At 41.1% G+C, this 16,300-nt stretch overlaps 1 protein-coding gene across 2 annotated transcripts in view; it reads left to right on the top strand.

The window, feature by feature from the left end:
• Positions 1-15,629, top strand: part of Map3k7 (mitogen-activated protein kinase kinase kinase 7) — a 57,544-nt gene extending 41,915 nt beyond the window's left edge. For both annotated transcript variants that reach the window (XM_075971280.1, XM_075971279.1), the window contains 4 exons: positions 4,435-4,540; positions 9,616-9,677; positions 10,771-10,886; positions 13,956-15,629. In XM_075971280.1, the coding sequence (XP_075827395.1) occupies positions 4,435-4,540; positions 9,616-9,677; positions 10,771-10,886; positions 13,956-14,136 (465 nt within the window). In that variant the 3' untranslated portion in view covers positions 14,137-15,629. The remainder of the gene's footprint in view (positions 1-4,434; positions 4,541-9,615; positions 9,678-10,770; positions 10,887-13,955) is intronic.
• Positions 15,630-16,300: the final 671 nt, after the last annotated feature.

The following is a 16,300-nucleotide window of genomic DNA, read 5'->3' as shown; positions in this document are numbered from 1 at the left end:
CCTGTCTACGTGGTTTTTGGAATCAAACCCAGGACTTTCTGTGTGCTAGGCAAACACTACCAACCGAACTGCCTCTCCATACTAAAATGATGTACTGTAAATTAGATCTACACATTCCTTTTGGGGCGCCATCCACTATATACTACCATTCCACAATAATGCAGTTACCATTATCTAGAGAATTAGACACGATATGAACCCAGCATGCTCCTTAGTTGTCCTGAGCTTCAGCATTCTTGTGCTACTAGACACTGTCACACCACTGTCTGGGGTTCCTATGGAATGTAAGAGTGCAGACCACAGTAGATGCTGGTCTGTGTTACAGGCCTTCCTCCATACAGAGCTCTTGGTAATACTGCTTTGTCCTCCTCTTAATATTCTTGCTATCCAGCTATGAAATGAAAATTAGCACTGGGAAATCAGTTGAATCTTGCATTCTATTCTTTCTGTGTCAAGGGAAAAGGGGTCGGGGCAGTAGATGAAAGCTTCTGATGTCCTTGTGAGTTAAGGCTACTGTGTACTATGTAGGATGCTGTCTCACTAAACAAAAGGCTGTAAACGGCTCAAGTTGCAGTCTGAAATTGTATGCATTTGGATTTGAGAGCATTTCAGTGACTGTTCTGAGTCCCTGGGACTGCCCTAGAGGGAGGAAGTGCCTATCTAAGTGCACGCTAACACATCTGTGCTTTAGAGTCATGACACATACAGCGCTGGGTCTCTGTCTGTGACTGTGGGGACTAAGGTTCTAAAAGGTGTGAAGGACTTTCTGATGAGTCTGATAGCATCAAACATGGAAGTGCTTGACTTAATGGAATTATTTTCCTGTCTGCCCGATGAGACCTAAAAGCTTAAGATTTGTTTTTATCTGTAGAATGCCCTTTCATAAATAGAGATAAGATTCCGGTTACAGGAAGGCAGCTATGGCCCATGTCTCATGCTGGCAGTTCACCCCTGGAGTGTACATTCGGCTTACATTCTTTTGCTGCCCCAAGTTGCCATTTGGCGTTTCTGTCCATTGTTGCCCTGCATCTCTGTACTTTAGTTCATGTGAGAAGAGGGTAAACTGGGCTTGTCTCAGGAAGAAGCAACCGAGTGAACTGTAATAGGTGGAATACATTTAGGGCCATCAGAATTGGACCAGCAAGATTTAAAGAGCAGATTGTGTAATGCAGTGTTTTCCATGATTATGAGCTGTAATGTAGGTTAGCCACAGAATAATTTTGTAATGTCAGATGATACGTAATATTCTTATTTATGCCTTGTATGTGTTTCAGATACTCTAAAAAGTTCAATTAATGTTTTTTGAGAACTTTAGATTTTCTATACTATTTTTTTCTTCTGTCCTTGAAGTTAAGTTGTTGAGGAATCTTTGGTAATAATATAAAGCCCAAGTTTATGTAGAAACTGACTATAAATATAACCAAAATTCTAGTTCTAATATTAGCTCCTAATCAGTTAGATGCCTCATAGACATAGTTTTGAACTAGGAAGGGCTTGTTAGTGCTGTGCACTGCTGCATGGTCTCATCCTGTGTTTCCTACTTGCTCACAGGCCCCACTTGATGAGCGTTGTTCTTTTGTCAAGACCCTTAGCGTACTCTCATTTGACTCTTGTACTGGAACTTATTTAAAGCTGTGGTACTCATGGCAGAGCAGAAGCTCAAACTCTGAGTGGACAGAGACACAGATCCAACACTGCCACCTTCAGCTTCTGAAGAATTAATTTCTCTAGGCTTTGGGGACATCAGCTTGGGGGCAAACTGGGATTTGTAGTTTTGATGCTGGAAACATTTTAGGACTAGCTAATGTAATAGTGTTGGAGATTTTAAGATGTCTTTAATTTAGTCTTAAGCATAGGGTTAAGAGAATGAGAAGCTCTCAGAAGAAAGATAGCCTGAGTACATCTCGAATTCCAGAGTAAGATATCGTCTGGTGTGGACATTGGTTTCTCCAGGGAGAGGCACAGTTGTCTTAGCATTAACCCTGTATACCATTTGTTTCCTCAAGTCACATCTCATGGTTGCTAAGAATCCTCTGTTTTTCCTTTTCTCTTTGGATAGGATTATAGGGTAGATATAGAGGCGCCACAGATGAGATTAGAATCTTTTTGTTTGGTTTTGGTTTTTACTTTTTGTTGGTTGGTTGATTTTTTTTTTTTTTTTTTTTTTTTGAGACATGGTTTCTCTGTAGTTCTGGAACCTATCCTGGAACTCACTCTACACACCAGGCTAGGAAAGAAGAATCTTAAAACATGAATCCCAAGCCCCTGGTGTGTAGATTGATTGCTTGTCTTTTTACTGGGCTTTCAGGTGAAATTCCTAGGAAATTGCAGATTTGTGGCAGGGTAGAGAGAAGGACCTTACATTGCTAGTTGTGTTTGAATGTGTGTTTCTCTGCTGGTGAGAGGCTATGGCTGGATTTCAGGATAAGGGATTATTCTCCATTCTTAGGTCCCCAAGAGTTTCTCTGCCTTAGAACACTTTACCCTATTGCTTCTTCTTAATTTGTTTAGGCCAAAAATATATTCTCTAATATTAATGTAGATACTTTGAGTGCTTCTTATCTGGTTTGTGTTTTCTATTTAACTTAGTATTTTTTTTAATTTTTCAAATTTTTTATTTTCATTAGTTTTTAATGGGAAGTATGAATGTACTGAGACTGCGGGTGACTGAAGAGGCAAGAGGTGTGGGATGGGGATGTCCTGGAGCTATAGGCACGAGTGAGCCCTCTGGTGTAGGGTACTCAGAAGAGCAGTAAGTGCTCTTAACCACTGAGTCATCCTTCCAGGAAATTAGATTTGTCTCTTAAGAATCACATTTCATTCATCCTGACAATTTGATTGGGGCTGTTTTTTTTCTCTCGCTTATGCGTGTGTCTGTGTATGTGTGCATACAAATGCATGCTGCATGTATTGGTCCCCAAAAAGGCCACAGTAGGACATCAGATCACCTGGGGTGGAGTTGTAGCCTCTGTCGGGCCTCTGATCCGAACTCTGAAAGTAACCCCATCTTTCCAGCCCTGTGTTTCGGGTGTGTCTTGTTGTCATTCTGAGCTTTACTGTTGTAGTTTGTATTTGTTACTTTTAGTGGTAAGTTTGCTTCATCCTACTTGAGACTCCTGCCTTGTCTTCTTGTCGTCTTTGAACTTGAATGGGTGCATTCCTCGTTTCTTCTCACATCTGTCTTTTTGGGTAAAGACAGATCTTACTAGTTGTACTGAGTACCTTTGAGATCTTAACATGTATACCCAGCCTGCTGAATACATCTGCTCTTTCTGAACAGCACAGGCGTTTTAACAGCAAGGTTCTTGCTTATCGGGTTTTATTATTTTGTAGATTATTTTGCTATATTGTTTGGTACTTTAGTAAATTAATTACTTTTTCCTTCACTTACAGTTTTCAATTATGTAGACTAGTAAGCACCCTTTTCTATCAGAATTTCCTTCCAATTAATTGCATCCTGGCCCTTTTGTCAAGGAAAAACTTTTTGTTAAGTAGAGTTCCTACTTAGAAATTCCTATCATGAGAGTCTGGATGGTAAATTCAGTTTTTATATCTGCAGGTGCTGTTCTGATCACATTCTTCATTTATTCTGAGCTGTTAGTTTTCTGCCAGCACTCTATAGCTAGAAATCCGCTTCTGTGGCTTTCTTTGTGGCTGTAGCTCATATTTTGTAAATGTGTTTTGAATATTTCTTCTGAAATGCATGAAACCAGTTGTGTTTCCAACTGGGAGCTTTCTTTTCAGATTTTGAAGTACTTGGATGTATCTGATGGGGCCTCTTGGTGATGAGGCCCGGGTTTGAATTCGTCATCCCTTTGTCTTCCTTGTACAATATGCATAGATAGCCTGCAGGTCTTGTATATAATGGTTTCAGTGTAGCTATGTTTGGACGGTAGCCTGTCACGTGAGCTGTTGGATAGGTGCAGTGTTTCTACTTGTGGCGTCTTGTGAGCACTCAGTTACAGGTTTTAAAGCATTTCTAATTTCAGGTCTGTGAAGTTAGGGAAGGAAATAGCTGCTAGTGAGGAAATAGCAGCCTTCTGCCTCTGGAGGCCGCTTCTATTTTCTGTTTGTCTGTTCTCTGGAATTTGACTGTATATGACAATGTTGAACTTGGTGTATGGGTTTGTCTCCTTCTCATACCTGCTTGAGTCCGTCCTCCATTGATTCTGGACATGGTTTCTGGATGGATAGTGGGCACTCCTCCTCCCTTCATGTAGAGTCACTGAAGAAGGGATTTTCATGATCCTCTTGCCTCTGCCTTCAAGTGCTGATCACAGGTGTCTACTTAGAATTCTATTTTCAAGAATCTCAGGGCCTCTACTAGTAAAAATGGAAATATTTTGCATTTTACTAGAAATGAAAATGTGTCTTGTCAATTCTTAAAAAAAAAAAAAACAATGACACTTTCGCCGTCTGCATTCCTTCCTGCAGGTGAGCAGTAGGTCATCCAGCCCTAGTGTCAGAATGATCACTACCTCAGGACCAACCTCAGAGAAGCCAGCTCGCAGTCATCCATGGACCCCCGATGATTCCACAGGTGACCAGCTTAGCTTCTCACTATTCTTTACTAAGATAAGCATGATGTAATTATTTCGATTTTCATGTTTATAAAATCTGTTTGGTAGCAACATTTAAAATGCCCTTCGCAATATTGTGCAGAGGCTGACTGCCTTACCCTGTGTATATTTTTCTCCCAAATGCTAAACATATATGTTGAAAATTGACTTTTCCAGTTTGGAAACATGTGTTCTTGTACTTCACTCTTATTTTTTTTTTTTTTTTGGTTTTTCGAGACAGGGTTTCTCTGTGGCTTTGGAGCCTGTCCTGGAACTAGCTCTGTAGACCAGGCTGGTCTCGAACTCACAGAGATCCACCTGCCTCTGCCTCCCGAGTGCTGGGATTAAAGGTGTGCGCCACCACCGCCCGGCCTTCACTTATTATTTTTATATCATGACCTTTCCTACTGGATCTTTTCAGTAATTAAAATCCCAAGAATGGTAAAAATAACCATCATTATCTTCATCTTCGTTTCTACTTTTTAGTATATATTATTTGGTATTTTATATAGGAATACAATGTATTATCCACCCCCTACTCAGCTCCTCCCAAACTCCATCTCAGTTTTTGTGTTTAATTTCCATTGTGTATATTCCTTGTACATGATCTGTGTTGTATGAGGACATTTTCACATAAGTCTACTGAACATACTTCTGTAGCCCATACCCTGTCTTTTTCACCCATCCTCCTTCCTGCTAGTTGTCTTTATTCCCCTGGACAGTTTCTCGTCAGCTTCCATATCATATACAGACACAAAGGAGAAAACAGGAAACACTTTTCTAAGACTAGTTTAATTTGTTTCTAGTTGCCCTCCTTTCCTACAGAGGACATATTGAAAACTCTATTGTGTATACATAGCACATTTTCTTTCTCCTACATGGAGTCTAAGTATTGCCAGAATGTGTTGAACTGAAGTCCTTTGGGTAAATACCCAGGACTGTATGTATATCTGTGTCGCGTGGTAGATCTGCTTTTAGTGCTTTGGGGAACCTCTGTGTTGATTTTATGATGGCTGGACAAGTTTACATTTCATCCAGCAGGGTATATAAGGATACCGTTCTGCCAGATGAGATTGCACTTAAGTTCTAATTTGCTTTTTTCCTCCAGTGGCTAGTGAGATTGAGCCTTTTTCAGTGCCCCCCATGGGAATCTCTTTTATTCTTTGACAGCTCCATTCATGTACACAATGTATCTTGAACTACCCACCCCAGTACCATCCTACTTCCCAATGTGTTCCCCTTCATGTCTTCCTTTTGATGACCCAAAGAATCCAACTAATGCCTCCCGAATACCTATAGGTTTGGGTCATCCACCAAGCATGGGCAACCTACCAACAGCCACACCCCTCCAAGAAAAATGCTTGTGACTCCCCTTCCCCCAGCAGCCAACAGTTGCTTAGTTAAGGGTGGGGCGTCATGAGCCTTCTTCCCATCCTGCTGGTTCATTGGCTGGCTTGATCCTGTGTAGGTAGCCACAGCTGCTTGGGTTCATGGATGTAATACCCATGTCCTGCCCACCAGACAGAATTTCGCAGGACTCCTTCAAGTCCTCTGGTTCTTAGATTCTTTACTCCTCTTCTGAGATGTTCCCTGGGCCTTGGGGCCAGTTGCTACAGCTGTCCCACTGAGGACTGAGCACTCACGGTCACTGACTCTAATACTTGACCCAGTAATGCATCTCTGGCCGAGGTTGAAAGCAACATTAATCTGTAGGTGTAAACATAAATATTTGGAAGGCTGGTTGACAGCATGTTAATTTAGCAAGATAATGTTAGGGTCCCCTCTTGGACCTATGACCTAATCAGCTCTGGGCTTTGACCAGGCCATTTTCTCATGTGTTTATTAGCCATTTGTGTTACATCTTTTGAGAACTCTCTACTTATTAGCTTATTTGATTGGTTAGTTGCTTGGTTTCTTGGTTTTTTTCTTTTGTATATTCTAAATATTTATCTATCATACATGCAACCATCAAAGAAAGATTTTTCTTACACTCTATAGACTATATTCACTTAACTGGTTGGTTGTTAGTTGTTTTGTGGGAGGGGCAAGATCTCACAGTTTGTCATCCTCAAAACTTGCTCCATAGATCTGGCTGGCTTCAGACTCACAGAGATCCACCTCCTCTGCCTCACAAGGGCTGGGATTAAGGCCACTTCACCCCGATTAGCTTTTTCTTTTCTTTTTCTGTAAAGAAGCCTTGTAATTTTTTGAGATCCGTTTTGTCAACACATCTTGTTGGTGTTTTTCCTAAATGTCAGCCTCTAGGGTTTTTTTTTTTTGTGTGGGGGTGGGGGGGAGTTCTTTTATAATTTATTTAACTGTATTTTATGTGTGGTGGTGTGAAAGTGTCAGAATCACTGGAAATGGAGTTTCAGGCAGTTGCGAGCTGCTGTTTGTGCTGAGAACTGAATCTAGATCCTCTGGAAGAGCAGCCAGTGCTTTTCACCGCTAAACCATCTCTCCAGCCCTGTTTTGTGTTTTTAATTTAATTTCTTTATTGATTATTTGGGAGTTTCACATTGTGCGTCCCAATTCTGCTCACCTCCCAACACCTCCATATCCTCCCCTCAACCCTGCAGCACCCCCCACAAAAGAAAATTTAAAAAAAATCAAAGCAAGCAAGCAAACAAAAGGAAAACAAACAAAAACCTCTTCGCTCCTCCAGAACCTCTGCATTTGTCCTGGCGGCATTGGGAGCCTCGGTGTGTCATATTACCCTCTGTCCAGTCAGCCTTAGTACAGATGTTTATTGCATGAGTCAGGGCTGGTTCAAGGCCTCTGGTTTCTGGCACACCATCATGACTGGATCCTCACTGGGATTCCTCTGGAATGTCCTGGTGCCACTCTGAATCATAGACCTAGATTGGGTATATGTTAGGGTGGGTCAACCCAAGGCCTCAGCCAGCTGTGAACCTGGGCCACTGGAGTCACCCACCTCAGGCAAGTGGGTGGAGTCAGCTCCCCTATGCCCAGGCCCTCAGGGTTGGTTCACTCTCACCTGTGGTGAGGAGTGGGGCCATCGCTCCCATGAGAGTCAGGGCCAGCTCTCTTGCTGCAGTTTCCAGCCAGAGTCCAGGCCAGTTTTCCCTGGGCCAGCAAAGGGTTGCATGGTTCCTATGTGCCCTTGAGGTGACACAGGCCACAGACTTCAACAGACTCCAGCTGCTGCTGGCCACGGAGCCATGGTCCTCAGACATGGCGCTCGACAGCAGCTTAGGCCCAGTTGATATCCTATCCTAGCTCTGGGTGGAAGCACTGACCACTCGGTTCCAGATAGTTCTGGTGGCAGCATGGCCCCCAGATACCATCAGGGCCTCAGGTTACAACTCCAACCCTGGTGATGTCCATACCTTTTCACGCTCTTCAGTCACATACCAGAAAGACAAAGAAAGCTTCCGCAAGAAGTATGTCTTAGTTACTTTCCTACTGCTGTGATACAAGAAGCCTGGACCAAGGCATCCTGTAGGGTGCTTAGTTTCCAAGGTTTAGAGCCCATGACCAGCAATCATGGCAGACAGCATGGCAGCAGGTATTCAGCCATGGTGCTGGAGCAGCAGCTGAGAACCCACAAATAGAAGGCCGAGAGAAACACTGGATCTGGCGCACGTCTAACACAAGTCTTTTGGAACCTCATAGTTCACCCTCAGTGACACACTTCCTCCAACAAAGCCACATCTCCTAACTCTTCCCAGACAGTTCCAGCTGGGCAGCGACTTCTCAGATATATGAACCTGTGGGGGTCGTTCACAGTCAAACCCCACTGAGGGAGTGTGCCTGTAGAGAAGGACAACACTAGCATCTGCTGTGTTAAAAACACAGGAATATTTCATAAGAAGAGGTCATGTTTGATTACTAAGTGTAAACAATCTTTCATTGAGTGATAACCATGCTGCCTTGTGACCGTTGTTAGTAGCAGAAACTAGAAGCTGGGATTCAAACTTCAATGTAGGTACAGATGAGAAAGTGAAATGCCATTTTTTGGTTTTAGAGAACAAAGATGAAATCCAATAAAGGACCTTAATTTTTTACTCATGGAAATGCTTGAATTGTTTGAACCAGCTCAGTGCTTCTGAAATACTTGTGGATTCTGCTTGATTTTTGAAGTGCCTGTCAGAGACTGCCTGCTGGTACAGTGTGGTGTAGAGGTTCCACAATGAGGGAGAGAGCCATGGGAACAGAGTGTTTAATTCAGGAGACTTTTCAAGATGGTTCATTCTTCCTAGTCAGGAGGCTATCATTTCATCCCATTTAAATTTTGTGGAAAGCAGTGTCAGAGTGGGTCATCTCATTTCCTCAGCTTTTCCTTGGATCCCATACAGTGTCTCCACTTCCATCATGCATGACCTGTCTTTAATCTATGCCAGTCTTTGAAGTGGGAGGGCAGTTTTACCTCCTTTGAAACAAACAAGACCTATATTTGAGTACTTTGACAAGATTGACTGATGGTTTAAAGTCACCGATAGAACTGTTTGGAACATGGTGTTGAACCAGAGTTCTAAAGCCTTTTTTACATGTCATATGTTCTCACTGCTAGTGTCTCATTAGGGGCAGGCTGGGGTGTTCACAGCAGCATCTGTGTCAGCTGGAAAGAACATCTGGAGAACCCAGAACAGTTGCACTTTCCTTCCTTGTGTACACTGTGCGGACAGTTGATCCAGCCTCCTGGTGAACAGAACCTGAGGAAAACAATGTGGGCTTGAATTACATAGCATCAGTTAGGACTGGCTTTAAACTTTAAAGTATAAAGACTATGTTTTGTGTCTTTTTGTTCTTAATTAAACAAGGGCCTGTCATGTTTACTACATAGTATCCTATTCAGTTTAGATCTAACTTAAATTGTAGAATATGCTTGTATTTTAATAGCTGTGACCACATGCCTCACCTTTTTCCTTTAGTGTTCAGAACCAGACCCTGTTCGTTACCAATAGCAGTAACTTTTATTTAATAATATTTGGAGGGGATAACATCTCATACCCTTTTCTTACTTGTTTATTGTTATAACAAATGAGTAATTACATTTATGAATTAATAAATAAAATGCATGCTTGGCTTCCAGATACCAATGGCTCAGATAACTCCATCCCGATGGCGTATCTTACACTGGATCACCAGCTACAGGTAAAGGAGCACACTTCGCTTTTCCTCCTCGGAGAGTACATGGTATTCACAACATGCTCCTGTCCATTTTTTTTATGCTTTGAAGCCAACTTCAAAATCAAAGTAGAATAAATGGCTTTGCCGGGCATGGTGCTCATTCCTCTAATGCCAGCACGTGAGATGCAGGAGCAAGAGGGTCAGGGGTTCAAGGTCTGCTCCAGCTGCAAAGTAAGTTTGGGGTCAGCCTGAACCACAAGAGAGCCTGTCTCAAAAATCTTTCTTATTTTCTTTTAGTATTTTTTTTTAACGTTCCTTAGGTTTATGATTGACATATTTTATGTTCTCATCTTGACAATCGTCTTAAAATAGCTCCATGTCTCTCTTGTGAAACTGCCAACTATAGCATTTTCACTCCTTGTTTTTTTTAGTGTATTAAGATATAAAACTCATGAGCTCATTTCCATTTCAAACATTTTGTGATGCATCCTTAGGTTCCTAATGAACAAAAGTGTAAGTAAAGTGTGTCAGGGCTTCATTGTGAGTGTGAGAATTATAAGCATTTCAAGAGCCCAGCGTGTGCCTTTAGTTCCAGCTACATGGAGGGCAGATAGAACTGAAAATTGCAGGTCTGCCTGGGCAGCACAGCCCTGTCCCTTTGAAAGAAGGGCCTTGGTATGTTCCAGTTCTGTAGCAGGAAATGCCATCCAGAGCTTCACCTGGTCTCGTCACAGGCCTTCTAAGTTGGCTGACAATGGAGTACCAAGTTTACCAGGACACAGCTTAACACTTAATAAATTTGTTGTTGGGCGGTTCATGAATGCATGAAGTGCATTCTGGTGACCCTGGTTCACTCCGCTCTAGTTACACTCCTGTCTCTTCAGTCTGTCGATCTTTCTCACGTCCATATGTTTCGTTTCATTTTGTTTATTGAGTCTAACCCAGCTCACCTCTGTGGCCAAGGGTTTAGCACTGTCCTTTGGAACCTGGTGGGCTCCTCAGCGCCCCTACTTTTGCTTACATTGCTTTAGTGCTGTAAAAATATGTCACTCTGTCTTCGCCATCATCTTTGGTAGACACTTAGCTTTATGTTTTAACATTTCTGCTTTCTTTCCAGCCTCTAGCACCATGCCCAAATTCCAAAGAATCCATGGCTGTGTTTGAACAGCACTGTAAAATGGCACAGGAATATATGAAAGTTCAAACTGAAATTGCATTGTTGCTACAGAGAAAGTAAGTTTTTTTTTTAAAAAAAAGTTAAAAACATATTATTAGTATTTTGAATTTAAAATATATTGAGGTACCAGCATTATTTTAAAGACTTTGAAGAAATTTTTGTCTCAAGAATCCTGAAATTAGTCATTAAACCTATTTCCAGAACTAGAGAGACGGCTGCAAAAGCATGCACATTGCTCTTGCAGAGGACACGAGCTCACTTCCAACCACAGTGACCAGCTCAGCCAGCCTCTGAGGACACTGCTCTCATCGTGCACATACCCAGACACATATACATATGCATAATAAAAATAAACCTTTAGGCTGGTGTGCTGACCTGGGCCTTTAATTTCAGCACTCAGGAAGTGGATGCAAGCAAATCTATGTGAACTCACCTTTGTGAGTTCAAGGCCATCCTGTGGCACACAGTGAAACCTTTTTCAAAAAAATAAAGTTAACGAATAAATACAATTCTTTAAAAAAAGATATTTCCATCTAGATTTATGTTAAACTATAAGTACCCTTTAGCTAGTTTCATGCAGAAAACTCACCGTTTTGATAGCATCATTTAGCGCTAAGGAAGATAAACTGGTTGCTTACCCAAGTTTATGTTATCAGAGTCAAAGCAGAAGACTATTTAGAGTTATCACTACAAAAGCTTATTGGTTCTTGCCCAAAGGTAAAGTAATGCATTTTCCTAGCATTTGGTCAGATTTGGTCTCTGAGGCATTTTGTCTGCAGTCTTGTCAGGTGTATATAGTGATATTTTATTTGTGTTTTAATTGCCTGAAGATCTGAGTGCAAAACTAGCCACACTAATCAGTCATACAGGCCAGGCAGTGGTAGCACACAGCTTTAATCCCAGCAGCCACACTAGTTAGCCATAGAGGCCGAGTGGTGGCGGTGCACACCTTTAACCCCAGCACTAGAGAGGAGTATAAGGTGGGATGAGACAGAACTCACTCTCTTTTCAGTCTGGAGATTTCATGGAGGTAAGAGCTCTCCTAGTGGCTTGGCTGATTTGCTTCTCTGATGTTCAGGTTGAACCCTAATACCTGTCTCTGGATTTTTATTATTCATGCCATGGGTGTATTTATAATAGTGCAAGGTTACTTGTGACAGTAGACTCTGTTTTCTATTTGTGAGTATTTTAGAGGTAATTTTATAGCCACCTGTGTTTTTCTAGAGCAATAGAAACTGCCTCCCTTCTGTTTTTAAAGACTCCTGTCTTATTTCCACACAGGTGGTTTGGTTTGGTTTGGTTTGGTTTGGTTTGGTTTGGTTTGGTTTGGTTTGGTTTGAGATTGGTAGTCACTTTTCTCAAGCATGAACCTTGTGAAATTTTAGACTTGTGAAGAATGACTAAAATGTTGTAGGAAAAAAAAAGTGACAAATAAATGTGTATATGGAAATAGAATTCTTACCGTAACTTGATTTGAAGTAAGAATTCTTATTTTCTAGAGTAATTTGTGAGATACAATCTGTACTTGCTTCAGAAAGGGAGAATAGGGCCAGTGAGGTGACTCAGTGGGCAGAGGCACTTGCAGCCAAGCCTGACAACTTGAATTCCATCTCCAGAACCCACTTGATGAAAGCAGAGAACAATCTCCCCCAGTTTGTCTTCTAACCTACACACACACACACCATGGCGTGCATGTGCATGCACGTGTGTGTGCATATACCCACACGATAATGTAAATGCAATGGTAAAGGAATAAGGTTTACAAAAGGGAAAATAGTATAATAATTAAATGAAACTAGGATGGTATACTAAAGATAGCATAAATAGGAAATAGAATAATATGATAATATAATAATAATATAATAATTAAATGAAACTAGGATGGTATACTAAAGATAGCATAAATAGGAAATAGAATAATATGGTCTGGAAGCTGTAGATGTAGCTGTGGAGCTTCTGGCATTTTGTGTTTGGATGAGGCCTGCATTTATTTCTGTATAACTTGCCTTGTCATGTGTGAAAGAAGAATTCTCTGTTAACAAAATACAAATGTTGGGGAGCTGGTGGCTCAGTGGTTAAGAGCACTGACTGCTCTTCTAGAGAACCTGGGTTCAGTTCCCAGCACCCACATGAAGAATCACAACTATCTGTAATTCCATTTCCAGGGGACCTGACAGCAATGTACAAAATAAAACACCGATGTACATAAAATAAAAATAAATTAAGTAAATGAAAATAAATGTTGGGTATAGGTGAGTGTGAAAACTATGACCCTTGATCAAACGCTTGCTTTAAATCTTTAGTTAGTTTATTATTGGGGAGTGGGTGTGCACATGTCATGACATGTATGTCGGTACCGGTCACAGGACAGCTGGTGGGAGTTGTTCTCTCCTTCCACCATGTGAGCTCTTGAGACTGAACTCAGTGCCAGGTTTAGTGACGTGCTTTTTTACCCCGTGGCCATCTCATCAGCCTGAATACTTACTTTAAATGATAAATGTCATACCAGGAAGCTACTTTGATTAATAAGAGTTCATTGTTCATTCAGTCTCTTGCTTCATGTCCTCGGAAGAGAGGGACTCGAAGCTCAGCTGCCTGTAAGAACGAGAATCTCCTGAAAATGTTTCACTCTTCTTGCTGTCGTAGACTAGAAAAGAACTTTAAGTGGCATAGTGTCTCTCACTACTGGAGCTGTAGTTAAATAGGACGTGACTGCCGAATAGAGATGCATTGAAGTATATTGGCCTATAAAAGTGGAGCAGGGACTATGACACAGTTCTGTCTTCCTGGAACTGGAGAGAGCCTTTTTTGCTCCTTCCTACCAAACAATATCCACCATATAAATCCACTTCCTACCAAACAGTATCCTCCATATGAATATTTTCTGAAACATTGCAGTGGTTTCTCAGTCTTTCTGACTGCCTTCAGTACATAATGGAAGGACTGTGGTTCCAGTGTGGTTGGTGCGGTGGTAATTTCCATTTTGACCTGGGATCATATTGGAGTAGTACACTTATCCTGCAGAATGATAGGTAGCAAAGGTTCTCATTAGCTAACTTAACTTCATCAGCTAAAAGTGTGGGTCTTCTCATCATGTGTGATGCTGTTGTGTAATTTGTTTTTAGGCAAGAATTAGTTGCAGAATTGGACCAGGATGAAAAGGACCAGCAAAACACATCTCGTCTGGTACAGGAACATAAAAAGCTCTTAGATGAAAACAAAAGCCTTTCTACTTATTACCAGCAATGCAAAAAACAACTAGAGGTCATCAGAAGCCAACAGCAGAAACGACAAGGCACTTCATGACTTCTGGGACCGTTCAATTTTAAAATATGCAAAGACCTTTTTTTTAAAAAAGAAAAGACAAACCATTATGACAATTCATGAGTGTTAGCTTTTTGGCATGTTCTGAATGCCAAATACCTATATTTGCTGCATTTATTATGTCGTTTATCTTCTTATGGTGGATCTACAATCCACTGTCTTGTTGCGGCTTGGAAAGGCCAGCGTTCTCAGCTCAGAGCACGTGCAGTGAACTTGGCTGTGTGTGCATGCTCCTGGTGTGAGCTAGCTGACAGGTGGGGTGTCGCACTCGCTACTGTGTGCCAGCATCGTCCTTCTCTATAGTAAAGGATGGAACCTCAAGGATTTTCTTCTTAGAGCTCATCTCAAAAGTCTGCTACTTTTTTCCAAAAGATGGTATGCACCAACGTAAAGACAGGGTATTATAAATAACTGGGGTACATTACACAAGTACAGGACTTTTAAGCTGAGTTCAGAGACAGGGTTTTATGCCAACACATCCTGGATCAGTACTAAATATAGTTCCATCTGTTGATATTAAAGGTAAGTGGTGGCAGCTGTGTTTAACGAAAGCAGGTTTAGTGATTTTCATTAGACTGAACATCGTTTATGAGATACTGAATGTGTGCTCTTTTTATGCCCTAAGGATTTTCAGTTCTGTGTAGAAACAAGCCTTTCTGACTTTTAATATTAGTATCAGATGAAATTGAAAGAACATGGTCTGTCGTAAATGATCCTTCTTACAACAATTATTAAATTGTGTTATGATATATCTGGAGAAAATTGAAAAATAATGGAAATGTAAGTGATTGGCCCAGCTAAAAAGGCATGTCTGTTTATGAGAGCGAATAAGCAGACCAATCAATCAGGAGACCTGAGGAAGGAAGATGAAGTGAAAAGAAACCCATTTTCTGTAGATATTTGGAGGACTGATTTCTCTGAAGTCCAATCTGGAATAACTGCTGCCTTCCCACACTTTTAAGAGAATTTCAACCCTTAAAAAGAAAATATTTATATTGTTAACAATAAGTTTACTACCAGCCTTCAAAATAACTTAAAGGTAAATAATAAAATGCCATTGAAAAAAGTTCCCTAAGCGCTATTTTTTCAGTCCATGTTACCACATTTTGATAGTTGTCAGAAATGTCTTTTAAATAAGACTGCCATCAGTCTTGCTTCTAAGTGTTGATGTTGGTAAAGAGAACAGTTTGGAAGAAGAGCGCGATTGCCGGGTCCTCAGATGTCCATCATATTCCTGCTCTGTTTCCGATGAGCACACGAAGTTACCAAAATTGTTCTTTAAAACGCTGAAGCAGGTAACCTTTCCTTTCCATTATTTTCTCCTCTCTGAGCTTTATAGTGAATCCCTTCTGTAATCAAATGAAGGTAAGGAACAGTTTATAGTAATATGTGCCTTCTTCAGTGCCTGTTACTAGAAGGCTCCTGTAAGCTGCGTGTCTTCTTTCATTTAAATAAAGGTCATCATTCCCAAATTCTGTCAGGTGAAGTTAATGTTGAGCTCAGCATAAATAGTGAAATAAAACTGACAGAAGACACAGTAGCTGTAGACTGAGACAAAGACTGAACCATCTCCCTGACATTCCTGCCTGTTTGTACATCTGTCACTACACTGCAGGGGCAAGGTCTCTCTCTGATGAACAAACACATGCCAAAAGTATCTCAAAATGTGCTTGCTGAGGTTTGACTTTGCATTAGATTACGTGTTCCGTGGTTGTAATCTCATTTGTAGCCAGAAATTTGTTTTACGACATCATCCTAAAACAAAACAGAAATGTTGTCATCTGCATCATCATACGCAGCCTCTTTATAGAAGTATTCTAGCAGGTAAGTGGAAGAAAGTGCTAAATTACCCGTGCAAATGATGCCCAAGAATCAGACAGTTCCTGTACAGATTCTGCTGACACTCTTTTCTTGTCTCCAGGAAAGGAAGCAAAGTTTATGTAATGTAGAGGGAAATCCTCTTCAGCAGTAGGACTATTCTGGGGTTGAGTAAAAATTAGTTTAGGAATGTTACCCTACATACTGAAAAGATCTGCTTAAAGTTACATACAAATGACCGACTGTTTTTTAAGTATTTTTTAAAGTAGCGATACTCCTTTTCCTTCAAATTTCTGCCATGCTCCTAGTTCCATCTCCCGCTGCAGCC

The sequence above is a fragment of the Microtus pennsylvanicus genome, chromosome 5, assembly GCF_037038515.1.
Source record: "Microtus pennsylvanicus isolate mMicPen1 chromosome 5, mMicPen1.hap1, whole genome shotgun sequence".
Lineage (NCBI taxonomy): Eukaryota > Metazoa > Chordata > Mammalia > Rodentia > Cricetidae > Microtus > Microtus pennsylvanicus.
The sequence above is the reverse complement of the archived record's forward strand: the minus strand, read 5'-3'. Positions and strand labels throughout refer to the sequence as shown.